The sequence below is a fragment of the Lathamus discolor genome, chromosome 2, assembly GCF_037157495.1.
Source record: "Lathamus discolor isolate bLatDis1 chromosome 2, bLatDis1.hap1, whole genome shotgun sequence".
In the NCBI taxonomy this organism is placed as follows: Eukaryota; Metazoa; Chordata; class Aves; order Psittaciformes; family Psittacidae; genus Lathamus; species Lathamus discolor.
The window spans coordinates 127,350,297-127,377,228 of record NC_088885.1 but is presented as its reverse complement, the minus strand read 5'-3'; the positions used below and the strand labels follow the sequence as shown (position 1 = coordinate 127,377,228).

Here is a 26,932-nt window from a genome sequence, read left to right as displayed (position 1 = left end):
GTTTAGAAAACAGAGAAAACAGTCACCTCCTAAAGCGTAATTTCACAGTACTGACTGATAAGAGATTACACTGTAAAACCATGGGGCTGACAAAGTGGCTACAGGAATTGAGCAATACATTTCTGAACTGTGTTGATACTCAAGAGCTATGGAACAAGCACAAGTAATTTGCATTAGTTTAGTCTTTAAAGGAAGCATTCCAGTCACTGTTTTAAGGAAAAGGTGGCTCACTTTAATAACCACAGGCATTGGTCACTATTTAACAAGACATTCTAAAAAAGTAATCACAATTTCTCCAATAGTAGTTTACAAGTGGATGGTATACATTAAGATACAGAGGTAGAAGTTCACTTTTACAATGCTTCACTAATACAGATTACCAAATTCAAGGCACAAAATTGTTTGCTTTACAAAAAATACTGTAAAAATTCATTTGCTGTTCTACAATGTGAGTACAACTCAAAAAAAATCTTTACACCCTTCCATATTCTGCATGTAGAGTTGCATCAGGCGTTATTCTATTTTTCCTTTGCTAATAATTGGCATATGACCAGCACTTACATAAACAGTTTGTATCTCAGCTGAGTTGCTTTGTCTTTTAGGCACAAGTCCAGCTACAGAAATTGAATACAACAGCTTCCTCAGGGGGATGAGAGAACTCTGGCAAAAGAAAGAATGAGGAGGAAGAAAAGAAACATATAACCCATAACAGTAGATTGGACTCTGACATGTAAAGGGAAACAGAACAGAGCATATTTCAAATCAAGCGACTTGAAAAAAGTCAGCTTAAATCATTGACTGCATTCCTAGAAAACCAGATGCCCAGTACAAGTTTGCTCTGAGAGTATTTAAGACATTCACTTGCTTTTGAATCGGCAGAGATTTACAAATTTCTTTTTATCTTTAAATAGAACACACAGTTGATACAAAAGAGAATTATACCACAATTGGGCCATGTGTCCTGCAGAGCTTGGGTGAACAAGTGAAGAGATGCATTCAGAAACTGTCCTTGAATTTACTAAAAGGTCACGAGCAGTAGCTTAAACAGCAAGATTTCCCTCCCCCTTCTCAAACATAGGGAAAGACAAACTATTTCTGAAACATTGCATCTTCTAGTAGGAGACAGTTTTTATAAGCCTTGGCAGGCTGAGGAAGAGATAACACACAGTGCATCTCTACAACAAGTATTATGACTAGTTTACTGTACATACAGTGATATTCTATAGGACAATGGTGGCAGCTACATTGTAAATTAATTCTGTATACCTATCAAGTACTCTAGTCAGTTTATTTACAGTATATAAAAAAACCCATTGATTTTTAAAGTTCAATACACAGGTTTAGGACCCAGGAGAATGCCACAGCAAGATGTTGACATTTGCATCTGTTAGATGCAAGTGCACTTCGCAATTCAGTCATATAACATTATTGTATTCACCTATAAATGTTAGTCCATCCAACATAGTGTTACATTCCATTTTTTGCTTCATTATTGTTCATAGCCTGTTTCCTTTGAGCGATGAAAGGGTACATACACTTGTCTGCTCCCAAAAATCGGTACATGCATACCACTGCTTCAAAGGGCAGGATACTGTGAAAAAACAGGTTAGAAAATTGTTAGATGACAAAGTAAAACAAAACCTCTGGTTACACTATGTACTTGGTCTCTTTAAAAGCAATATAACAGTTATTAGAGAGGCTTTTTAAAAGACTTTAGGGATTTTTATTTCACAGGGATACTTAGAGAATTTAAATTCTAGAGTGCTAAGCACGCAGGCAAGCAGAAAGGAGGAAGCTGCTTAGTCACATGCCTTCAGCTTAGGACAGATTTTCTGCTGTCTCTTCACAAGCAGTATGATAGCTTGTTTTAAAGAGGTGGAGGAGGGAAAGGTCATCACAGAAGGTCTACTGAAAGCAAAGCATCTGCTCAAAGCCACATCAGCGGAGGTCACCAGATATTGAAGATATTCTTTAATGTGGGATTAGCATTAGTTAAGGCCATTCTTTGATCACCAGATGTCTAACTGACTTGACTTATATTCTAAACTCAATCATCCATCCTCAGAAAGAGAGATCCAAAGTAAAGAGAACAATTTCCTCTCTCCCTCTCCAGATAAAATTCCAGGAAGTGTCTATGTCATGGGTACCTGACTACAGACCCTCCCCTCCCTCCCACATCCACAAAATACTTTCATTTCAAGTGTAGTACTCAGGAACTCTAGTGAAGAACTAGAATGGGATTTTCTCAGCCCGAGGACATAGCAGCAAACATTCATTCAGTGGAAAGCAATGCACAGAATCTAGCCATTAGGAGTAATGAACGCTGAAGCACTGAGGAGTATGTCATGGTACAGGTGTTCTCCCTGCTAGTAGTACTGCTTCTGCACTAGTGACTGGAGGGCCTTTGATCTGTGCTGCTGCCTAAGGCACGGATTATACAGAAGCTTTGATCTCCCTGTTGGAAGCTAGTGTTGAACCAAGACAATATGAAGGGCCTTTGATGTGACTGTTGCTGCAAAAGTCACTGTTTGTGCAGAGAGCACTAAAGGACCCTCTGAGCTTCTGGTTGAAGAAGCTCGTTCTTAAAGATGCTGACAGTGGCCTTGATTTGTTGGCAGAAGACACATGTACGTACGCTTTTCCAGGAAAGAGGTTAGCCATGATGGCTCTTCTAGTCTTTGGTGAGCCTATCCACCATGAGTGACTCGAGGCAAAGAAGAATAAAAGTGCAGATGGAACAGAAATCATCAAGGTTCTCTGTTTCAACTAGCCCTCACAGAAGGAAAATAAGACAATCCTATATTTTAAATATTGTTTCTACACACTGCACATTTAAAACAAAACCAGACAGCTGTGAGGATGTCCTCTATAATAGAACGCAAGTGATGTTGCATCAGTGGAACATAGCCAACTCCTGTATTACCCTGCATCATTGAAATGTTAGCCTAGTTACAGATTAAAGTGTTACCATCCAAAAACTGTGGCATGATAGAACAAAGGAAGTAATATTCCCTTAAATAGCCCTTCTTCCAAACTTAGACTCTGAAAAAAGGTTCTGAATGTGCAGATTTGCAGTTTACCATATCTGTACAAGTCCTAGAGAATCTGTAGGCAGGGCCACCTACACACTGGTTCTAGAGACAAACAGCTAGAGGCTCTTTTGCTGGAAGCTGCATCGGGCCCCATTCCTAAGGAGGAACCCAAACAATAGAAATAAGTCCATTGAAAAGAAAGTAGGAATCAAAGGAAAAAGCTATCAGAATGGTAAAACAAGGATGCATAATACATGGGATCTGTTTTATGGAGCTTCCCAAGCAAGCAACCTACACTCATGCAGGCCAAGACATACTTATGAATTCTAACAAAACAGCACCAACAGCCTGTGTGAGTGGGAGGGTATTTATATCCAGAAAGCAGACATGCTCATGGATTTTACAAGTATTCTGCAGAGTGTATTGCCAACTAACTAGCAGTTCAGCTCTTACCTTTTCATGAAGGTGACCATATACATGAGACGAGGTGTGCAAATCATTGGCTGGTCTGTAAGGATAGCTCTCATAGCCTGCTTCACACAGTACTCTGGTTTCAAGGGTGGAAGGAAAGGCTCAATTTCTTTTCTGAAATATTTAAGACACATTAATAAGATAAATAAAGGACTGCAGACCTCATTCATTAACTCACTTTCTCTGGAATGCCTCAGCAGGGACAAAGACTTTTATTTTTTTTATATTCACTCTTAGGATACAAAGACTATATAGCTCAGAACTTGGGTAGTTTAAACACAAAAGGACAGAAGACAGTGAAAACAGAAAGCCTATTTTTTGAGTCTAATACTAATGCATATTAAAGCAGATATAATACTTGAAAGTATTTTTATGGTAACAGGTTAGTTACCTTCAAGTACTTTTATGCTACAAACACAGAGCAGGAGAATGTTACTCACCTGATCCTACACCCTCTAAACATTCCTGTATCTACAAGATAAGGGCAGACTAAAGTTGTTTTGATTCCATCTTTTTCAGCAGCCTTCAGTTCATGGCTCAAAGATTCATGGAAACCTACAGCTCCAAATTTGCTGGCGCAATAATCCTGCGTTGCCAATGAATGAAGAAAAAAAAAAAGCAAATTAAAAAGGACAGATATGAATCACGTTCAAAGCCAAAGCAAATCTGCACAGACTTTCAAAGCAACAACAAAAGACACCCACTGAATACAGCATCACATCAACTCATTATCACTTTACTTTTGAGGCAATTAGCACAGAATCATGAAAGCAGGAAAGCTGAATGTAGGAGGAATAGTACCTTGGATCCAAGTCTGACCGGGCAGGCTCATGTGGCAAGTTATTCCAATTACCAATTTGTTGTAACATTCAATATTAAGCAAAGGACTAAGATACCTAATACTATCTTGGGTCAGATTTGAGAAAGACTGGGGAGTTGGCAGGGCGTAGGTGTAAAAAATCTTAAATACTTTACTTCTAAGCTTAGTTTCATGAAAGATATAATAGAGATCTGAGTGTATTTAATTTTCTGAAGAGGATATAGCTTGTATATCTCAAAAATACTTAAGTTCAGCAACATTAAAAAAGAATTACATAGACAGCAGTAGCATTCAAGTTTCCCGATGGATGCATCCACCTCTGCTGGTCACACACACTAGGAAATTCTAGTCTAGTCTTGGAAATTCTTTTTAGTTTTCTTAAGTTATACCAGCTTCATTCGCTTCTGTTACAAAACACTGCATTCTAAGGCCCTTGATTAAACTGCATCTGTATACTAAGCCTTTGTTTATGGGATAATATGACCATTATTCCATTAGGCACATTAATTAATTTTCATTAACTGAATGCTTTTTGTTCACACTTGCATAATGACCCCAAAAGCAAGATAATAGGCTCCAACCCTAACCTAGCTTTATGTACCAAACAAGTCTTACAAACTGGTGTTCTCAAACAGCTGCTAGCAACTAGACAACCTCACGCTCATAACTGGGAGCCTAGCAAAGCAGGTGAGCTATATATTCTGGGAGGAAGGTTGGCAGCCATTTCCTCACAGAAACAGGAAACTGAGAACATTACTTTTGAAATACCTTGCCTTTGGCTTCAAGCTTAGCACTGAAGATCTTGACAGAAGTAGATAAGTGGGCACCCGTCAGTTTCTTAATTTTATCAGGCAACTCAAAGACCATTTAGCATTCTGAAATCCTTTGCCACCCTAGGTTATCACTCTTAAGTGGAAAGTCCACCTGCAAAGTAGTGGAATACAGTGGCTGCCTGAGTCCTGTGGATCCCACACACACGGAGCCATGCGTTTATACGGTACTCAGCACCATAGCTTTCAAGTATCTTTGAAGATTTGACTTTATTTTCGCTAGTTGACAATACAAAAAAAGCTTATCCTAAGCAAGACATGACAAATTTATTGTTAATTATAGTCTAACAAACCTCCACTCCAGCAGTGCTGAACAATCCCAAAGAGCTTGCAACTGTCACAATATGTCCATGGTTCATTTCCAGCATCTTGGGAAGGAATGCTTTAGTAGTCTACAAAGTAAAAAAGAAAAAAAACAAAAACAAAACAAAATAAAAAACCCCATAGCACGAACACCATGCATTAGTGATGAGCCTTCAAAACCTCCATCTCAGTTTATTGTCAAGAATTTAGAAGTACAATCAATGTACAGGTTTTGAACTTATGAGTTTTTCAAAAAAGGCCACAAGAAAATCTACAGCTTGTTTGTGAATTCAGACAGCAAGGCAGCAAGGATTATATCTCCAGAAATCCTAAGGTTAAAGGATTAATTGAGCTCAGACATGTTTATTTTTCTGCAAGAGACTAGTTATCAGAAAGAGATAATTTGACCCTAAAATGGAAGTCAGATTTTTTTTAAGACATGAAAAGGAATGCCAAGTGTTTAATTACAACATCCAGCTCATCTGTGTTAAGACCACTGAAGATTATCAGTTCTAATTATTGACAGTGTGTTTTGTAAGTTGGTTATGGCTCACTGTATCCAATTAATTTATCTTGGGCATTTTACATTAAAAGAAATACTAGTGAAAGAGCTTCTGATGATGTTTTTTTTTTTTTTTTACACAAAATTCAATAAGCATTTGCTAGTCTAAACTAATTTTCATCTTTATTAGTATCCATAAGCAATTGTTCTAACTAAAGACAAGATATAAATTTCTATTATTTCCTTCAGTTTCAAAACAAAAGGAAATAAAACAAATGCTAGTCACAAGGTGAAACTTTTATTTTACCCTCCAGTTTTTATGCTTTGAATTATAACAAAGTTTGTTTCTGTTTAAAACCCCAGAGTTAACACCTTAAAAAAATTAAATTTTAAGCAATAAATTGAAGCCATTTGCTAGAAGGTCGCCCCTGCTAGAATACCTTTGTCATATCTGTTTGCTGAAGCTGACCCAACACTTTCCTTTTTTAAGTAAGTATTAAGCAGATAACCGTATATGCTAAAAACTACATGTTCCATTTTACTACTTCATTGATTTATGATTTATTTCAGCTTCTAGATTGGCAGTGTACTATGAAATATCTCTTCTAAATTGCCAAAGAACTTGAGACAATACTTTTCAATCACAAGCATGCCTAGTTAATATATAAATCTATTAATGACAGAGCTATTATTCTGTTCTAGTCTAATTTGCTCAGTACCATGAATGCTTAATCCTCCCAGAAATGTGGTCTTCCCATGCAATTTGGATCCAAACTCAGAGCATGCAAATGCCCCTCAAGTATTTGCTACTTGCTTAATTATTGGTCTGTGTCAGCTGCATTCTTAAAAAGATGTGCAAGCTACAGCTGAATCCATCTAATTCCATTCTTATGCTGTCTGCATTTTCCAATCACAGACGTCAGGAGAGTTTTGCTCTAATGATTTTCACATGTTCTTGTACAACATTTTTGCCTGCAGGTGTTAAATGACTAATCCAGACCTCCTAACACTACACAAAAGAGTGTTTTCACTGGACAGCTGGCAGATGATAGAAGATTAACAGACCTCCTGACTCCTCTCCTTTTCTACTGTTGATTCATACAACTCCTAGATTCTGTCATAACTGCATAATGAAGCTAATTATAAAAATAATCTGAGCAAGCTGCCTTGCATTTGTTTCTCCCCTCATGGCAGGGATCTCTAAACCTCTTATATAGAGCCTTGGACAAACATTTAGTTCACTGTTAAACTAATCTGTGCCAGGCAGCACGAAGTTTCAGCCTCTCTTCACATGTTGCATGGCAATAAAGCCCAGTGATCACAGGGTAGTGTCCTCTTAAAAGTAAGAGACTTCACTCAGACACACTTAAGTTCTACAGTATGTTATTCATCTGCAGCTTGCCTGATGGACCCCAACACTGAGAGTGTGTATGCTAGCTCTGACACTCCACGCTATCCCTGTAAGGGATCCATGCTCCCAACTCAGTCCTGCTAACAATTTACTCCCACCTCTGGAGCATTAGTCAGCTCCATCAGCAGTTTCCACTTACGTCTCAGTTATCTGCCCACATCACATTGGAATGACTGATTGCCACCTCGCATTGCCAGAAAGCCTTGATAATGCAGACTGAAGCTCTGGCTGCAAACCACAGCAACTACAGAAATGAAGGGGCACTCGCCTTGGAGCTCATCTTAGGGAAGAGAAAGAAGGGAAAGAAGTAGTAATACATTCCCCCACCACCACCATCAAGGCATGAATCAATGTGATTTGTTCCAAGAAATACACAGCAGACAAGCACACCAAGCATTGTTGGACTGGCTTTTCTATGATCTTTATTATGGCACTGCTTAGTTTCGGAGTTTTTTGCCCTTTTTTTTTTTTTTAAACATGATGAACTATAACTAGGTGTCCATAAGTGCCTGTATCTACAGCTGAAGAGTAGAATTTTCACAGGCATACATATATAGATACAGCAAGTAACTGGAACAACTGCAGAACAGTAAATTTCAGAAAGCCTGTTCAACTATGCTACACTGTTTCAAAGCATAAAGATTATAAAGACTGAGTCTTCAGAGCTTGTGGCTACAGTAACTCATTTTCAACCAAGAGGAAATTGGCACATAAATAAACCCTGTTGAGGACAATTTTGGGTGACGTCTTCAGCAATTCAAGCGCAGAGCGAGTAACTTCCAGCAGCAGAACCACAGTCACTTCACGTAAGTCATCTCTTAAAAGGCCATTTATAGCCGCATAGGAAAAAACACAGCTCCTCTGCTCTGAAGACAATTAGCAATTCATGGAAATCTTTGCGTGAGACCTTGGTGTTCTGAAACTGCCTGTTCACAGCAGGCTCCTGTACTTTGACACGGGACATTATCCTGCAAATCCATTTAAAACCTGAAGCTGAAGGACTCTATAAAGTTAGCGCAACTATCATGTGTAGAAAACTTAGCAGTCAGCTATCAACATTTGAGCTAAATGGATGTCAGAGAAAGTCATCTTGGTTGCTGCCACCCTCCAACCATCTGCAACAGCTGGGAGTCAGTACTTAAAAACAAGCAGTCAGAGGCAGACACACCCTATGGGGGGGAGGCATTTCCAGTCTCAGAGTAAAGGCTTGGCCACTGCTCCTCCCAGCCTCCTCTTGCTGGGAAAAACAATCCCAAAGTGAAGCTATTCTCTTTCGTGGTATAAGCAGTCCCCAAATAAATCAGGGCTCTTACTGAGCTTCTGGCACAGCCCACTTCTTTGATCAAAGCAGCTTCCTCCATACGCTGGTCCCCAGTTTTTTTGCCTGTTACATAAACCAGATCAACCTAGTTTCTTTTTTCTAGTTTCTTTCAGCTTCAGCTACATCTGCCCACCAGACCTGAAGTCTTCTGTGTGCTGCTGAGAAACTAGTTTAGAGTTTGACTGGTTCGGGGCAAGATGCCTCCTGGGTGGCCTTCCCATCTGGAGTTTGTCTGAACAGGTAGCACAGCCCACATTAGTCTTCTGAGGTGATGCATGGACATGCTAATCCTCCATTAAAAAAAAAAAAAAAAAAAAAGTACTTGAAGATACCAAGCAAGAAATGTGTTTTGTCCATGGCATCAGAGGTCATGAACCAGGCCCCCAGAATAATTCAAATCAACTCAAGTGATTTAATCAACTATCTATCTGCCTTCTAGTTTGATCTTTCAGGTTTCAGTTTTACCTCTCACAGCTGCAGAGGAAGACATTTAACCAAAACATTTAAGTACTTAAAGTCAGACCTCAGTCTTTTATTAATGACAAACACAAAACACTTTTCAACACCAATGAGAAACCAGTAAGGAGAATATCACAGATTAAAGGAACTGTGTTGTGATGCATCAGGAGGAGGAATCGGGACAGTTATGCAGCATTCAACAGCAAGAAATTTAAGTTAAGCATCCTCTTCACTTGGAATTAGTTTTTTTCTTTTAGAAAAAATTAAAACCCTCCAAAGCATAGTGCAAACATGCATTTTCTAACCTGCAGTGTAGTTTAGATAGAGCAATTAGGTAGGCTTAGATAGAACACATGAGGCTGTTCTGAACAGAGAGTAGGGCTAGTTTTTCAAGCTAGTTTAACCTTTAAGGTTTTTTTGAGCCTAGAGACCAATTCCTAATCTACCCATTTTCCTCCATGCTTCTGAACATACCAGTAAAAAAAACTATTCCCAGCAGCTGTAACCAAACATCTATTTCATGTGCACACAGCTTTAATGACTTATTTCTCACAAGTGTGAAACTGAACAAGCATTTACATGTCACTTCATAGCTTTTGTAATCTGTTCTCAACATTTTGGTTTACGGCAAATTAACTTCTAACAGTCTAGCACTTCTTCCCTCCCCTTCCCCAAATTCTTTAGTTCCATTCTTAATGAAACAAAACTCAAAAGATTGTGCAACACAAAGAACAGCACAGCTGCAATGTCAAAACAAATTAGTCTAAATAGAGCAAATGAGAATATGAAGAAATACTGTGTTTGGGAAAGTGATTTTTTAATTAAATTTTGGATTAATTATTTTTAAAGAAGAAAGCAAGCATCCACAGAAAACGTTAGCTGTATGCAGCTCAAGTCAATGGATACTGAATGAAGAAAGCACACCACAGTAGAAAAGCATGTGCTACCTGATGTTTAGAGAGTTGTCTTTATATAAACAAAAGAAATAAAGCAGAAACTTAAAGAACCTTATATGTTGGTACCTATTGTTTCAATACAGTAATTTTCTTTCTTACTTTCTGCCTTCTGTCAGCCCTTTTAAGCTGTTTTCATGGCATAAACAGCATGCTTTACTGTAAGGCAGAAATTCCTGTATGCCAAAGAAATAACTAATTTTCCATACAGCCCCATTCAGGTAAGGAGGACAGAGCATGGCTATCTCTTCCTGGGGCTGATCAAAACAGGTGAGTTTTTACGTCACCTTAGTTATCCCCAACAGTGGTGTACTAGTATAACAGGACATTTCCTCCCAAGCCACAGCTATTCCTAACTGCCAGAGCAGCTGCATAACTGCAAGAGTCCAACATTTGGGTAAATGTATTGTTTCATCTTTATGTTAAACCCTATTTGGCCAGACTCAAGAAACAAAATTGGTGCAATTAGTCAAGGACCCATCCAGACAGCTCTGGGAGCTAACATACCAGAGACAACAGCAGCCTGCTGCCATATGTTAGCTAATTCTAAAAATCATGTAGCAACAGAGTTGGTGACAAGAAAACATCATTCAAAGTTTCTGTCCTTTCCCCCAGCTCAGCACTGACATTCAGCCTTCTTTTCTTCCTGTTCCTCATAGCCTGCAGCAGGACACACTGAAGGTTCCCCTGCAAGACAGCATGTGGCCGCTCACTCCACCATGGAATGAAATAGAGAGATTTCCACGTGCCCCAGTTTCTCTTTCCATTCCAGTAACTGAGAAGGAAAGCACAAAGGTCTGACAAAAGAGCACTTCTAACTATTGTGCAGACAGGCTGTATTACCTTGCTTTAAAATAGATTTCTCCAAACTGCATAGTACAGCACTAATACACTACTATATGTTAAAAGGGAAAGAGAGATGCCTGAAAGGCAGAAAATCCCCATGGCAAGCTTATCAGTAAATGTACTGAATTTATTTTCAGCTACAGTCATACAGCCCAGCTTATTTCAGAAGATAACGACTTTAAATACATTTTATAAACAGAGAAAACTTCACTTACAGGATTACAGTGAAAGCCATCGCCAAATAGTTTTAGAAGAGGCCTTGAACATATACCCTAGAACTGTGTAAGTCTCAAAGGGGAACTTATTCAAGTTAGAGGCTATAATATCCAAAGTGCCTTCTCACGCACCATAGCATGCAGCTAAAACCCTAGATTTAACCATTTATTTTCCTTCTAGCTTTTTTATCTGGTTCCAATGAGAACTGAAAATAATTCTCATTTGCACTTCCATCTCAATTACTTTTCCCATATTATCTCCACATCCTTTATAATTCCATTATACAAGGATCTCCAAAATGCTAGATTAAGGTGAGATTAGTAATTGTGCTAAGACTATATGAAAATACCAAGTACTGAGTTGAAGACAAGAGAGACCACACAGCACAAAGGACATGGCTCAGCCAGTAATAGGCTGAATACAGAACGTAGACAGGAGTCTACAACTACTGTTGACCTTGCTAACACAAGGGACCAAAGCTGTACTTTGAAGGACCTTAGATGTCTCTGCTGACTGTTTTTAAGAAGTGCTGGGCCCCTTCTGGATAATTAGCCACTGTCTAAGTAAATATTTGAATAGCTGTGGAAGTTAGAACTATTTCTGATCTTCAGTTTCTATCCTCAAGATAATGAAAAATAGGCCAGATTTACCAAGTCTTCCTAAAGAATGGATTAAAAGAGAAAGTCACATATTTGTTTGGATTTCTGATGTTCTACTCAGGTCCATTCAGAGCAAAAATGATCAAGAGATAAACACGATGTCCTTAAGCCAAGCTTCCATAGACAGCTATATTAAAACTACTAAAGGAAACTATTCAAGGATTGCCCTCAAGTGTCTTAAGCAGGCCCTGTGTTCAAAACAAAAAAAGCTAGACTTTCCAATATTTCATCTCAAAAGGGGTCCCTTAGTTGTTTAGCTCCTGGCAGGCAACACAACCTTCAATTTCTCACTAAAGCTTTATTTGTCCTTCACATAAAAACCCACTGTTTTGGGGCCATGGGGATTCCTTTAATACTGAACTGCAAGAGCAGTTAATGCTTAACATACATGCACAGTAATAATGTTACAGTCGCCTTGCAACCAGAAGCTCATGAAAGAAGGAGATAGACTTAAACAGAAGTCTATAAGGATGACTAGTAACAAGAAAGCAAAGCCACACACCCCCCAATACTCTGGATAGCCTACATTTGCAGACAGAGTGAAACTACAGATAAGATCTAACCAGGTTAAAAGGTGAAGGTAGCAAAATAAATACTGTGAAGAATTAAGTGACAATGAAAAGCAAAATTGGTTAATTTAAAACTGTATTTGAAATATAGAGAAATACGTATATTTCTTCTCATTTCCAAGTCTGCATGAAATACTGATTTGAAGCACATGAAGTCTTAGCTTAATAAAAACATAAGCTATTACTTGAATCACTTGTTTAATTCATTATTAATTCATGTGAGTGATTAACATTCCTGTTTTCTTCACCCTCATGACTGATCCATACATATAAAATCCCCTGCTTCACAACAGACATTTAATCATCTGAAAAGCATCAAAGGTGTACAAAACTAGGTTAAATTTTATTTACTGAAGTTTGTAAGTGGGTTTCTTAGTAGTAAGAAACATCTGTCATGCCATTTGCTAAAGCACAAGCATGCTACAGTCCATATTTACATTACTACTTTCTTTAGCATTTGTAGTATTTAGGTTCCAGCTCTAAAATTTCTTCAGTTTTCAAAGCCAATAGTTACCACTGTTTCCTGTGAATGGTTCAGTTACTGTAGTAGTTTGTCTTACATAGAGTCAACTCGTGTATACCAGAAGAAAGCTGAAACTGAATTAAGTAGTTTCCTTAATCAGAACTTAGTGCCACAACGCTGTTTACAATGGGTAGACAGTAAAGATAAGATAAGTAATGCTATTAAAAAAAACCACACAGGAAACTAATACCACTAGTTATCTCTCAAACATTAATCATTGATTTCCACTCTTTACTACTAGAACTAATTATGCTATGCCTAGAGCAATTGAACATTGCCTGGCTAAATTGCCTTTTGTATAGCTTGTTAACAATGCTTAGTTGAAAAGGGGTTGTGTCTACAGAGACTGGGATATGAAAAGGGCTCAGAGAAGGATATTGCAACAGTAACTTTTGTTACTGTTGCCTTACCATGTCACTACATTGTTTCCCCCACTCCCTTTCTTTTAAGGGCTTCATTTCCTATGATCTTACCCCAAATCGGGTAACTAAGAGTGAAGCAGAAAACAGCTTTGTTCTCCCACTTGTCTGAAGTATAGACTAAGTACTCAAGAACACTACCTAAATACAATTCCTGCTTCAGAAACTTTCTTCTTGAGGCTTAAGGTAGAAAAGTTATTACCTAAGCTTTACAGTCATCTGTTGTTGTCCTGGTTTCAGCTGAAACAGAATTTAGGTACATATAACACAGCCAAATGTGGCCCCAATTTCTTCTTAAGAACATTTCACTTCAGTTTAGACAGGGCACTACTTTATATGCTTTCCGGCCATGAAGAAGTTCAGGTATTCAAGGTGAACTATCCTTGTTATTTCAATGCCAGCAAGTGATAATTTATGCTATTTGTAAGCAGTCTCCACCTTTCTGCTACCAAAAACTTTTGTATTTTTTCTTCGTAAGAGGAATAAGACTTTAGATTTACAAGCTTTTAAAATTATTTCCACTTTCAGATGTCAGGTGTGTCATGTAAATTGTCTGATCTTTCTAATGACTATATACTACCAGTCATTTCTGTGGAAGCACCTAGCTGCCTATAATGGACATACTTGTATATATGCTACCATAAATACACACCTACTTGTCTACTTTCATCTGTTCTTGCAGATATCACTTGGCTGATGTATAACTGCTTTATATATATGCAGCAGCATATATTATTGTTCAAAATCAACTGGTGGTATATATAGAACTCTTCCCTCCAGAATTAGCAAGTCCTTGATTTCATATGGCTATGAAAAATGAAGCACATCCTCACAGATTGACCAGAGAGGCCATGGAAATGCCCATCTTTGGAGATACTGAAAAGCCAACTGAACACAGTCCTAAGACCACAGCTCTAGGTGGTCCTGCTTGAGCTAGGGTGAGGAGGGGATTAGATCTGATGACCTCCAGATGTCCCTTCCCACCTCAACCATTCTGTGATCTTCCACTTAAGTATACCAGCTCCCTGCTCAACAGCCCATTCTCTCACAGAGGAAGAAGTTCATAAGCCAGCAGAGAATTTGCACTTTTTGTTCCTACATGAACTGCAAGTTTATCAACACAGAATCGTAACTAACTGGAAATAATCTCTCTCCTATATCTCCCCTACAGGAGCTCTTGCCTGTAATAAATTACCCTGCTCTGTCTGAAAGAGTCTGTTCTTCCATTTCTTTCTCCTTTCTCTTTGGTCTCAAAGTCCTTTCAGCTGGAGAGAGGTCCAATGAAACAGTGTAGAGCACCTAGATTTTTTGCGGAATTAATATTTTCAGATGAGTCCAGAACATCCACATAGCAAACTGTTTCCAAAATCTAATGATACCTCCCCAGCTGCTAAATGTCTTCCAGTAAGCTCACTCCCTTGCCAGCTTCTTAAGGGTTTTCTGAGCCCTCACAGACAATTCTGCCTACTTTTAATTTTAATGGCTTTTAAAGCTTGGACAAAGCAGTCATACTGGGTTCTTGACAGCGAGCAATGAACCAGGAGAAAGACAGTATGTCTCTGTGGAGAACAGTGACAGTAAAAGTGCAGAACATAAGATGCCAGTGGTGTTTGTTGTGGATTTCAAATGCCAAACTGATCTAAAAGCTGAGAATGATTAGTAGCTGGTAAGATGGCATGGTAAAAAGGCTACTGGAGGCCCAGCTATTTCTTTAGCCTGCCTTACACTGCAAGACAAACAAGATACGGGTCTCAGCTGAAGTAGAACTTGGGAATAAATGTATACATGCAAAGTAACATGCAGTTTAAAGAAAGTGAATCTTTCTGCTCAGATCTACCATGTCAACGTTTGAGCTTTCCATATACCCACAATTAATACAGAGCTCCAACATGGCTGTTACAGCCCAGTTTTACTTCTGTAAATTCAGGATCTTAAGTTACAGTCCCAGTAGGCAGCACCACCAGCCTTGTATTCTTCCACAGGCAGATCTATGAGCAGAGATGGCCTACCTTGCATTTATTCAAATGTCAAATCTGAAATAACTTTAGAGTTTGCTGGTAAAGTGATATAATAAATTGACACTTGGCTACTCTTTTTCACAAAAGCTGGTTTAAGCCCTGTTGAAGTCAAGCAACTAGAAATTTGACTTTGTTTATACACTGACAAATGGCCATGTCAAAGGATTTGTAGTGTTTCAGAGCTATGTTGACATAAGTGTAACAAACACATTAGTCCCTCACCTTCATTAGCACAAGTCTGAAGCAAATGTCCAACCATTTGGAGCGCAGTTATTTATTGCCAGCTATTTGATAATCTTGACAAAAATGAAAACACACTCCTATGAGTCAGAGAATATTGTTCAGTGAACAAGAACACAATCCAGCTTTTAAATACGCATTTTTCTACAGCTTGCCATAAGCTTAGTCATCCTCTGGAGTATTTTGTAAACCTTGGTATTTTAGTCTGCATGTTTCCAAAAAGTTACTAGAGAACAGCACTGTCAGAACTACTTACGGAAAATATGAAGTCATCATTCATACTTTTTGATTTATGTAACAGACATTTCAGGAAGTGGCTAAATTGAGACTCTCTCATTTTATAGATACCTTAAGGCCAGTACCTCCGTAGCACTACAATTGCTGTAGTACTTGCAGGCAGATGAAAGCTGAGTCACTTTACTCATCCTCCCCAACTCAGTCACTAAGTCATTGTTTTGACTCAATTACTTTATAGAAAGGAAAGTGATTATGCCGTAACTATCTCACAAGAGGAACAAGATTAGAAGGAAAGCTTCCCTTTTCATGCAACAGTCTTATTTCGTGGAAACAGAAAAATAAAGAATATATTATAGTTGAATGGAAGTTTAGCTTCAAAGTTTGTTTACACCCCAGAAGGCTCCAATTTATAAAGTAACTCACTGAATGAGACGTAACATTTTTAAATGTGTGCGGCTTAGAGGTTTTTAGAAAAAAAAGTGTTTGTTCCATATTTCACCTCACTCTCCCAAAAAGGGGTATGCAGAAAATAGCCTTAACAGGTAAACTTTATCTTCGTAAGCAAGCAAGAGCTAAAATGACAAAATGCCTCCAGCTGATACAGTGACCAAAAGAGCGACTGATGCAATTGTCAAAGATTCTACTTGCACAGGCATTTTAACCAAACACCAGCAAACTGCTCCCTTTCTCAGGGGTGAGTTTTCGAAGGCAGAGATGCTTCCTTTGCCTGGCTGTGGAAAATATGCTCATTTCCCACAAGCTGAAACACAGCTGTGGCTTGGTTTTTCCACATTCAGTGTTAATACAACTGATTTTCATAGAAGTCAAACAGTGCAGTAGGCACAGAGATCATTGCTCTTGACGGCATGCCACAGCAATTACAGTATCAGTGCAAGGTAAACAAGTTGGAGCTGTTAACACATTATTTCATGTGTTCAGAAAACTAGCCTACCTCTAAGAGTTTTTAATAGTGCGTAACTAAAATACTGCAATTTCTTTAGAAGTTGTTACATTCAGACTGTTATGTCAGTGTCAGATTTGCTACAGCTTGGAACCACTTATACTTAACTATTTACAGCCTCTAAATCCTATTACAGAAAAATCTCTCCAAGAATGAGGTTTCATTAGACAGCCACAGCTACGTGGTTTTATCTTATTCCTCCTCACCTTCTTCCCAACCCAGCTTCCCCCCTGCCACTGGCTAGTCCAAGTCTGAAATGTCAATGAGGAGTCTCTAAATAGAAATGTCAATGATTCTAGTCTCTAAATAGAAAAACTAATCAACCTGGCCAAGAAAATGAACATCTTTCCTCCCTGCCCTCTGGACAAATTAGTGAACTGAACTGGCTCACCCATGGATCAGATGAATACCAAAACTAGTGGAAGGCAAGATGTAGATTCAAGGGGTGGCCCCACATGAAAGCTTGCTACCACTAATCTTCCTTGTAGTTTAATCCTAAAATCAGCAGAAACTTTGGACAAGTCGCTTTGAAGTATACGCACTCAAGCACTTCTCAAAACCAACACTGAAAAGGGAGTGCTTAAGAAACTGTCACACAAGTTCAAACAGATGGCAGAAGTGACCAGCACCAGGGCACATTTAGGTGCAGAATTCAACAGCCAAACAAACTTGAATTTCAAAAGGCTCACACCAAGTCAGCCACCTCGGCTCCGCAGCTGTTCTGGCATTCCCTGGCCTACCATGTTCTCCCATCCCAGTTGTGATAACTTACTCGTGTCAAGTGTTAATTTGACTGGCATATAAATCATTATGCTAATATAATTATTTATAAGAACAGAGTGTTCATTCAGAAGTGTAAGCACAGGTGTAAATCTCTCCTGTTTGTGACATATCTTCTTTCAAAATAAACCATCAGAAACTGAGATTCTGACAGTTTCAAAGTCTGCCTACTCACCTACATTGTAACTGTATTTCAAAAGACTTTTTTAAACAGAAGCAGCACAAGACCACAGGTAAAAGCACATAGCATCCAAGTAAATCAGCTTCAGTTTGCCTTTGCAGAAAGACTTCTACCATTTTTTCCACAAAAGACAAACAGGTATCAGTACCTTAGTTTTACCATCAGTGTGAAGAGCCAGAAAACCTCAAAGGTCAAAGGAGAAAGGTTTATCAAGAGAGTGATGCTCTGGCTTTTACATAGAGGGCTGTGGAAAGGTTTAGTACTAGAAAAACATAACAAAAACCTTCCCTTTCCCCTCCACCCCCCAAAAAAAATACCCAGAAGTGAAATCAAAGCATGAGAAGCATTGGAAAAGAACACTACTTCATATCTTTATCATAAAGATAAAAGTAGAAAAGATTTAAGAAGTGCAGTGCTAAAATGGCAGGGATGGTGCTAGCAAACATAACACTAATCTTTCCTCAGCCTGTCTGGTCAGAGTAATTGATGACACCAAGAGCTACAGAAGGATTGCTTACCCACACAGATCAGTTAAGACAGGTCTTAGGCAGTGGTGGAAACAGAGGGTTAGCAGGACACTTACCCATATTCTAATTAGGATTGCTTTTCTCCACAGCTGAACACATGAACAGGCATATCTTCTAGAAGTCTGCTATAGTTTCTTGGTTATTACAGAGAGTTAATAACACAATGAGATCTCACTAACTTAGCTGATTTTCATAAAATAAAAGCAGATGTTACTTGTAGATAGAAGAATCTGGAACTTTAAACGCCATTGCTCTCTTAACCATCCAAAGGACAAGAAAGGCATACACAATCTTCTAGACTGAGTATTTCACTGAAACAGTGAAAAGCCACTCTCCCTGCTTCTAGTAAAATTAGGCACCACACCAGCAAAGACTACTATGCTATTACAAGTAACAGCATAGTATCAGACCAAAGTCCCAAAGTCAGTGCACAAGTTCTTGCTTAGTCAGCTGACCTACCTCATTTGATAAGAGCAGGAATTTTATCATCACACTGATTGGTCACCCAGGACCACTTCTTCTGAATAGATAGCAACCCTGAAAGCATTCATATGGCTTTGTGACAAGCCTCCAACCTGCAGAAAAAGTCACAGGAGACTGAAGAGTGAGATTATCCCAAATGCCTTACCTCTGCAAGCTATACTGAAACTCCAGCTTTATTTTAGATGGCTACAGAATTGCAAACCACTAATAATTGATAAATACTTCAAATATGCTTCAAATAGTTTGAGAAGTCTTAACATGCTCTCTTCAGGACAACTCTCCCTTTCCTTCACGGAACTTTTACATTGTTTTTCTGGGAAGTATATTAATGTTTTTACCTAAGCTCTTCAAGCTTCATATAGTTTAGTGCACGAAAGTAACTGGCTAATCACACCTTATGTTACTATACTAGACATCAAACTACAGGCAACAAACAATCCACAAATCACAACAGGAATCTTTATTTTCTGTTGTTTAAGACCAATGAACCTTTCAAGTCGTGAAGCAAATTAATTTCCAAAATACACCTGAGAGAAGCTGTCACAAAACCTCAGGTGTAACTTAAGTTTAAGGAAAACATTCTGAATGTTCATTTCATATTCGTTAACTGACTGGAATGAAAACAAATAGTTTATATCATTAAAGAGAAGAGAAATGCAAGAATTCAGCTGCTTTTTGAACAAAATAGGCCAGAATTCTTCATCATGCAAGGAAGATGCTCTAGTACAGAAAGCGTATGTAGGAATGCTGCTGTCGTAACACATTGAGAGTCTTCTATGCAATTTTTCACAGCCCTGATGGAAGTGCTGACAGTTAAATCAAGAATGCTCTAAGCTGCTTTGTTCAGACTCCTTGATATGGAATCACTCATTTATTATCAAGGTACAGCAGATGATGGAGAGCCATGACTAATCAGCCTCAATAGACCTCAAGGACTAGAGCTGAGTAACTTGTGGAACATAAGTCTGGTGGGCAGCATTCTGGAACCCCAGTGATGGGAGCTTGAACTCATGATTCACACACAAGGCAAATAAAGGGACATTTTGCATAAGACTAAGACCCACCTACTACACCATCCCAACTTAACTGTGCTTGCTGACTCTTCAGATGAGTACATTGTCTGAAGAATCACTTTTATCCTTATCCATAGCTACTCTGAAACTGGTAAAAGATCACTTCTACAGCCGAAACGTAGACATTAAAGTACCTAACCAAAAGGTTTGTGTGGTTCCCTCACCTCCAAAAAAAAACCCAAAACAACCACCCAGGATCAGAATTAAATTTTAAATTTAAATTATTTAAATTATTTTTAAATTATCACTACCACAAAGACTACAAGGCTACATTACAGACACTGATCATAAGATACAGGTTACAAAATTAAGCATTGCATGCTGTGACAACTGTGCTTAACACAATGTTAGACAAGCTCCTAGCAGACTGTAAAATAAAATTGTGAGGAAAGCTCTGAGCCAGTAGTCTTGTGCCCACTCAAGCTCCAGAAATATATGGCCACCTATTTATTCTCTAAAACTTGTGGTAAAAACATCCCTTTATAAAATGGGAAAGTACAGTTTTCTAGAGCATGCATCTGAAAGACAGTATTTTCTCAACTAACAGATCCCCTTCTATTTTCTTGAAAAAAGAACCCAAGAACATATGAACTGCAGAACCATACCAAAGCAGTTATAAGTACAACTAATATGACCATTTCTATATCCAAGAGTATGACTACTTTTTCCTTCTTATTCATTATCCAGCATGCTACCACAGTATATGAAACACATGTGCTGTCCAGGGTAATTTACTGGTGGCACGTAGTTGGAACCATTTTGGTATGAAAGAGCTAGTTTTGAAGACACTTTTTGGATCACATACATGTTTTACTTGAAATTGATCCAGCTCATTTTTCAAAGAAAAAAAGTATAGAACTTGTAGATTAAACTTTGTAAGTAAATTTGTGCATCTTGGGATACACTATCATGAAACTGGAGAAAAAAGAATAATTAAAGCAGCTAATTCCTCTCATCCAAAATGCTAAATATAGATAGCTGGCTTGTCCATGGAATATTGTGTCTATATATGTGATCACAGATACCAGAATCCTAGAGATGAAGACAAAAATCAAACTGCTATGCCAACAGGCCACAAGACTCAGCATGACATAGTTTCAAATAACATAACAAGCTGTCTTGTCTTCTGTAGAATATTCAGTGTGCACACTAAGTGCAATACTTTCATATTTAAACCAAAAAAAATACTATAGTTATGTGAGCTTTATTTAACACCAGGGAGCTTAAAGAGACTAGCATAATAATAAGTAAGTATTGATACATGATAGGTAACTACAAGCCACTTATTTTCCAAGGCTTTAGCAATTCTGTCAGTCTAATTAGACTGACAAATAGAGTAGGGCATAACTAGGTATTTGATTTAGTAACTCAGCATTAACTTTCTTTCCAAGATAATTAAAATTTTAGTCTCCTTATGAATGCCCTAATTCCTTAAGTAACAGCACCCTCTTTACTCAGCATTATATTTTTCTGTATTAATGTCAGGCCACCTAAAAGATTTTTCCCAATTCCTACAAATACGCCAGCATAATTTCAAAAATCAGGTAATTTGTAAGTGAATGAACATAACTTCTCCAGTTAAGACAGCCATACACAAGTCTTCAGACTCCTGGTTCTAGTCTCTTACTATGTGGATTATTTTTTTTTTTTTTTTTAATAAATATGACAGAGCTGGAGCTGAATGCTTTTGCTTCCCCCTTTTGGTAAGTTGAAGAGAACTCTAGGAGAGCTTTAAGCTAAAAGCATTGAAGGATCCACATGATAGGGAAACACAGATCACTGTTCTCAGAGCTTAATACTGAAGATCTGCTGTACAGAAGGACCTTCATGTCACAGAACTTCAGACCTCAGTCATCACCTTGCTCTTGCCTCTCCATGAGTCCCATTCAACCACTAATTCTAGAACTACTTCCTAGGTACTAAGCTGATGTCCTATATTAATACCTACTTAGAATCATAGAATAGTTAGGGTTGGAAAGGACCTCAAGATCACCTAGTTCCAACCCCCCTGCCATGGGCAGGGACACTTCACACTAAACCATGCCACCCAAGGCTCTGTTCAACCTGGCCTTGAACACTGCCAGGGATGGAGCATTCACAACTTCCCTGGGCAATCCATTTCAGTGCCTCACCACCCTTAAAGAATTTCTTCCTTATATCCAATCTGAACTTCCCCTGTTTAAGTTTTCATCCATTACCCCTTGTTTGATCGCTATAGTCCCTAATGAATAGTCCATCCCCAGCATCACTATAGCCCCCCTTCAGACACAGGAAGGCTGCTATGAGGTCTCCAGGCAGCCTTCTCTTTTCCAGGCTGAACAGCCTCAACTTCCTCAGCCTGTCTTTATACAGGAGGTGCTCCAGTCCCCTGATCATCCTCGTGGCCCTCCTCTGGACTTGTTCCAACAGTTCCATGTCCTTTTTATGTTGAGGACACCAGAACTGCACACAATACTCCAGGTGAGGTCTCATGAGGGCAGAGTAGAGGGGCAGGATCACCTCCTTCAACCTGCTGGTCACAATCCTTTTCACCCAGGATACGGGTGGATTTCTGGGCTGCGAGCATACACTGAAGCTGGCTCATGCTCATTTTCTCATCAACCAATACCCCCAAGTCCTTATCTGCAGGGCTGTTCTGAATCTCTTCTTCTTATCCAGCAATAGCATTATTCTTCCAGAAAAAAAGTTAGAATAGATACAAGAACCTCAAATTGTCATGAAATAAGAGTTTCCACAGCAGTTTAACAAAATACAATTCCACAATCTAAACCGCTGTATTTTGATACTTCACTTAAGCTTTATTGTAAAACCTAAAGAAAACTGATTAAGCAACAGCTTATCTTAGACTATGATTTAACATTTTTTAAATCTGTATCCTGACATATCACAGGAAGAAAATTTCCTAGTCTGCATAAGTTCAGTTCCAGCAACTGACAAGTGCAGCCAAGTTAGTTATTCTTGCAACAGACTGGGAGGAAAGATAGCATTACACTCCTGCTACAGCTTTATGCATCTGCAAATTATAGTAAACCAGAGCTGGCTTGTTTCATACTGGGAATGGATTTTGTCCCTATGTTTTCAATATCAGAAGCATTCAAGTTATCACAGCATGAAATAACAGGTTTTTAATACTGCAGTGGATTTTATGCTGTGGAAATTGCTACATGATGCAGTGGTGACATGTTTATATAGAACACTCATGGGAAGGATTATACAAATCATGAATGTCAGCAAATGGAAAGCATCTGTTTAGGCTGTGGCATGCTGCTAAGGCTCTCCTGACTGCCAGTTTGTGATATGGTACACAGCCCAGTTGGAATCACATCAGCAAAGCAGTGACAGACTTTCATGTCACTGCCTACTGCAGAAGTTGGGCAGTCTTTAGATCGTAGTTGCTAAGAAAGCAAGCTCAGATTACCTGTGTTCTGCATGGACAGCAGACAATCAGTCTTATTTCAGATGTTTCAAGGGAACAATAATAGAGCCCCAATTGAAGTTTTTATATAGAATTACACTGAGGCTTGATTAATGATCAAGGGATGAAGAAGAATTTTCCATCACATAAACAAAACCGCAACAAAAACCCAGAAAGTACAGACAACTACTGAAGCAATATTACATGAAAGATCCATGTCTTTACAAAACCCATTTACAGCTTTTTGGAAGAAACACCCTCCAAGAATAGTTAAAAGCCTGCATAATGCTCCAGAGTATTAGCTTTGCTTTTGGACCACCAGTTTAGCTGACATGGAAACAACTAGCTGTATAAAACTTCACACATCTAGACACATTGTTCTATTTAAGTCAGCATTGACTTGCATCAAAAAAGTTGGCTTCGAATCAGCTGATTCAAATGATATCTTATGAATTAAGTACTATGACTTTTAATAGAAGTCCACCCACTGCTGGTCAAGCCAACCTTTTCTGGGATCATAAAGGGGAAGACAAGGAAAAAAGCTTTGCCAAAAGTGGAAGAAAATGAAAGGAAAGGCAAAGAAGGACACTAGATCTGCAGGAAGCATACATATGAAAAGATCCTCAACTGGGGTGTTGACTGCTCCTTAGAAGCTTAAGCCAAGATTTCAAGTTCCACAGTTCACATCTAACTATACCTTCTTGGAAGTATTTTTGGTTTGGGTGTTTGTTTTTTTTTTTTTTGGGGGGGGGCTTTTTTTGTTTTAATTTTAAAGTCACTTCACACTAACATTTGGAGATTAATAAAATTTATGGAAATGCAATCATGGCTAATACTAGACTAAGTTTAGTTTTCTATAACACACAGAAGGTGCTTTAAAAAGGTCTCTGAAAAAGTGTTATAAGTGTATGGCTTGGGCCTGAAGGAAGAACAGCTGGAGAATTTAGGATCCTCCCATATTTTAATTCATGGTGATGTCATAATTTAGACTTCTTGGAAACTTTGTCAATTCAGCATTTAAACCACATCAATAGCAGTCATTAAATCTAGTGCACATCACTGTTTGCTTAAGCCTCAATTTAACTTTTATGAAGGAGAACACGCAGAGCTCTTAGTTGTAAGTAGTCATATGAGTTTTCTCAGAACATTTCAAGTTGTCTTAAAACATATTTTCAGAGTTTGAAAGAGTTTCTAAACACACTATCTTGTGTGCACGGAAGTTTAAGCAACTCTCTCTGCAAGCCTTACAATACATTGGGAAAAGACTGCTCTGCCATTAGGTGTTTCACAGCACAGATTTGAAGGGGCTCCTTTAGGGTTATGAAACAGCATTTCTCTTCCACATTTAAAAAAAAAAAAAAAAGAAAATCAGATTTGGGAGGGCCTAATAAGTTTTGAAGATGAGGCATTTTACAGAATTTTGTTATGAAAAGGTAAGACAAGCCAAAGTAGGCTTAAATTGAAGTATATTTCAGATTGCTTAATCCTTTGATTGTTATGCAAGTGTATTTCATAACATTATTTGAAGGACCAAAGAACAGTTTTAGTACTAGCAATGGGCTCAGTCTGACAGCTAATGCTAACCCAATTGTGCCTCATGCCCTCCTTCAACACTCCAGCTTATGTAACTCCACACCACTATGGGTTTAAAAATAAACCACACAGGAAAACAAGGTTGAGATAGAATAAGATCACGTAACTTGTTCTCCTTGATTAGCATCTGCTCATTATGGAGACAATATCGCCCCAGAAACCATGGTAAAGATTTTCTTACTTCTCCTGGCAGCCCCCAGAGAAAGCTATGAGGACAAATACGCAGGATTCCTGAAAAAGTGTTCTTGGCTTGATTTCTTGAGAAATCTTTTTTGCCATCCTCCCAGCCTTCAAAAGGAACAATTTGCCTCCAAGGCAATTCAAACAACATTTCCAGCAGGGGTTTTAAGTATTTTTTTCCAGAAATGTGCAAGTTTGGTATTGCAGCTATCATTAAAAGAGCATGTTAAAGCTATTAGCATGCTGGCAGATGACTATAGGAGGAAGGCTTAGAAACCATTCATTAACAGTAACAAACTTTACACAGATTCAGAGGTTATGCTTGCAAAGGTTTCATATCCAGAGCTAGAAAATAGGACACAAAACTTGGAACTCTGAGTTAGAGGAATATATAGTCGAGTTAAAGGTATTTGTTAATAATACACACCATTCCTGCTAAACAAAAAAAGTTAAAGACAAGAAACCCTCAAAGCACTGAGCCCACAAGTGAGAGGGAACAACTGCAAATCCCAAGGAGCTGGGAATTAAACGGCAGCTAGTTTCCCAAAATTAGCTGACAAGAAGGGCAGCAGGATGGAGTTTATATTTACCCAGAAGTGTGCGTGGCAGTTGACCATCATGGTCCTCTCAATAAGCTCATCAGGACACTCTAGAAGATGGTGCCCAGAGACCACGCCAGCATTGTTAACCAGGACAGACACTTCGCCAACCTCCTTGCGGACTCTCTCCGCTGTTGAGTAGACATTTTCTCTTTTGCTCACATCGCAGGTGTACGTGTAAACCTGCAAGTTGCAGTGGGGCAGCGCATCTTTCTCTCCATCTCCAGCTACTAAGGAATATAGACAAGAGAACAAAAAGGGGTGCGGGGGGGGGGGGGGGAGGGAAGATGTGGATTAAGTTCTTACTTGTATTATGTATTTGACATTCAAAGAAGTAGTCGAGTGGAAACAGCAAATACATTTCCACTACAGTAAAACTTCTATTTGCTTTGGTGTTGCCACAGTACACAAGGACTTGTCTATTTACTGTTGCTGCCAACGCGTTTTAAGAAAAGGTGCATGGTTTAGAGCCGCTGTCGAAGTCCCAAGCTACACGAAGCGGGTCTCCCCAGGGCACGGGGTCGGGCCGGCTGGTAGAGGCACTGACGGACGTCCGACGGCCCCGAGCCCAGTGGAGTCCAGCCCGGAGCCGGTTTCACCTGCCCGCTGCATGCGAGAATGGCTCCGGGACGCAGCCCGTCGGGCGCGCAGCTGCAGCTAACCCTTCCGCGGCCCTGCAGGTGAAGTGCGAGGGGCAGCGCCCGGGCCTGGCGGCGGGGGGCAGCCCGGGGAGCCCGCCCCGTCAGGCCGCCTCTTACCTCGGGGGGCGGCGGCAGCGGCCGCCTCAGCTATCTCCCGGTAGATGAGGCGCACCATGCCCGCCGTCTCCTCGTTGCTCTGCGTGTTGATGTCCCACAGCACCAGCAGCGCCCGGCGCCGGGCAAACTCCAGGGCGAACAGGCGGCCCAGGCCGCTGCCCGCCCCGGTGATCAGGCACACCTGCCCCGCCACACTCTTCTCCTTGGGCCGCACCAGCCACTTAGCCGCGGCCAACACGAAAGCCCACAGCACTCTGAAAGTCACCACGAAGAGCTCCAGCAGGATGTTCATGCTGCCGAACCCCGACCACGGAGGGGACGGACAGACGCCGGCGGCGCGGAGCCTCTCCGCGGTGGAGGCGGCTCCTCCTCACCGCCCGGGTCCCCCACCTGGGGCCGCCTCTGCCCGGGACCTCCCGCTACGGGCTGGGAGGGAGACAGACTCCGCTCCCGCCGCTGAAATCCTCGCTGCGCCGCCTGGGGCCGGGCTTCCCCTCCCCGCTCGCACTCAGAGCCTGGCAGACCCCCCCGCCTCAGTCACACACCAAAGCAA

General features: G+C 39.7%; 1 protein-coding gene across 3 annotated transcripts; it reads right to left on the bottom strand.

Moving 5' to 3' along the window:
* Window positions 1–209: 209 nt before the first annotated feature.
* Window positions 210–26,932, bottom strand: RDH10 (retinol dehydrogenase 10). 3 transcript variants are annotated; one of them, XM_065668436.1, is made up of 7 exons: window positions 26,380–26,932; window positions 25,613–25,851; window positions 5,447–5,545; window positions 3,944–4,089; window positions 3,486–3,617; window positions 1,439–1,591; window positions 210–660 (listed from the first exon to the last, which is right to left on the bottom strand). In XM_065668436.1, exons 1-6 carry the CDS (start codon window positions 26,669–26,671, stop codon window positions 1,468–1,470), a joined length of 1,032 nt encoding a protein of 343 aa, XP_065524508.1. In that variant the 5' UTR covers window positions 26,672–26,932; the 3' UTR covers window positions 210–660; window positions 1,439–1,467. The 3 variants fall into 3 exon arrangements, with proteins under 3 accessions (XP_065524508.1, XP_065524507.1, XP_065524509.1); XM_065668435.1 differs by having other exon boundaries at window positions 210–1,591; XM_065668437.1 differs by having other exon boundaries at window positions 210–1,591; window positions 25,613–25,848.

Coding starts and splice junctions, on each gene's coding strand:
- RDH10 (XM_065668435.1), bottom strand. CDS start 26,671: ATGAACATCCTGCTGGAGCTCTTCGTGGTGACTTTCAGAGTGCTGTGG. Junction 25,852..26,379: donor CGCTGCCGCCGCCCCCCGAG/GTAAGAGGCGGC, acceptor TATATTCCTTAG/TAGCTGGAGATGGAGAGAAA. Junction 4,090..5,446: donor TCAGCACTGCTGGAGTGGAG/GTTTGTTAGACT, acceptor TTGGCAACGCAG/GATTATTGCGCCAGCAAATT.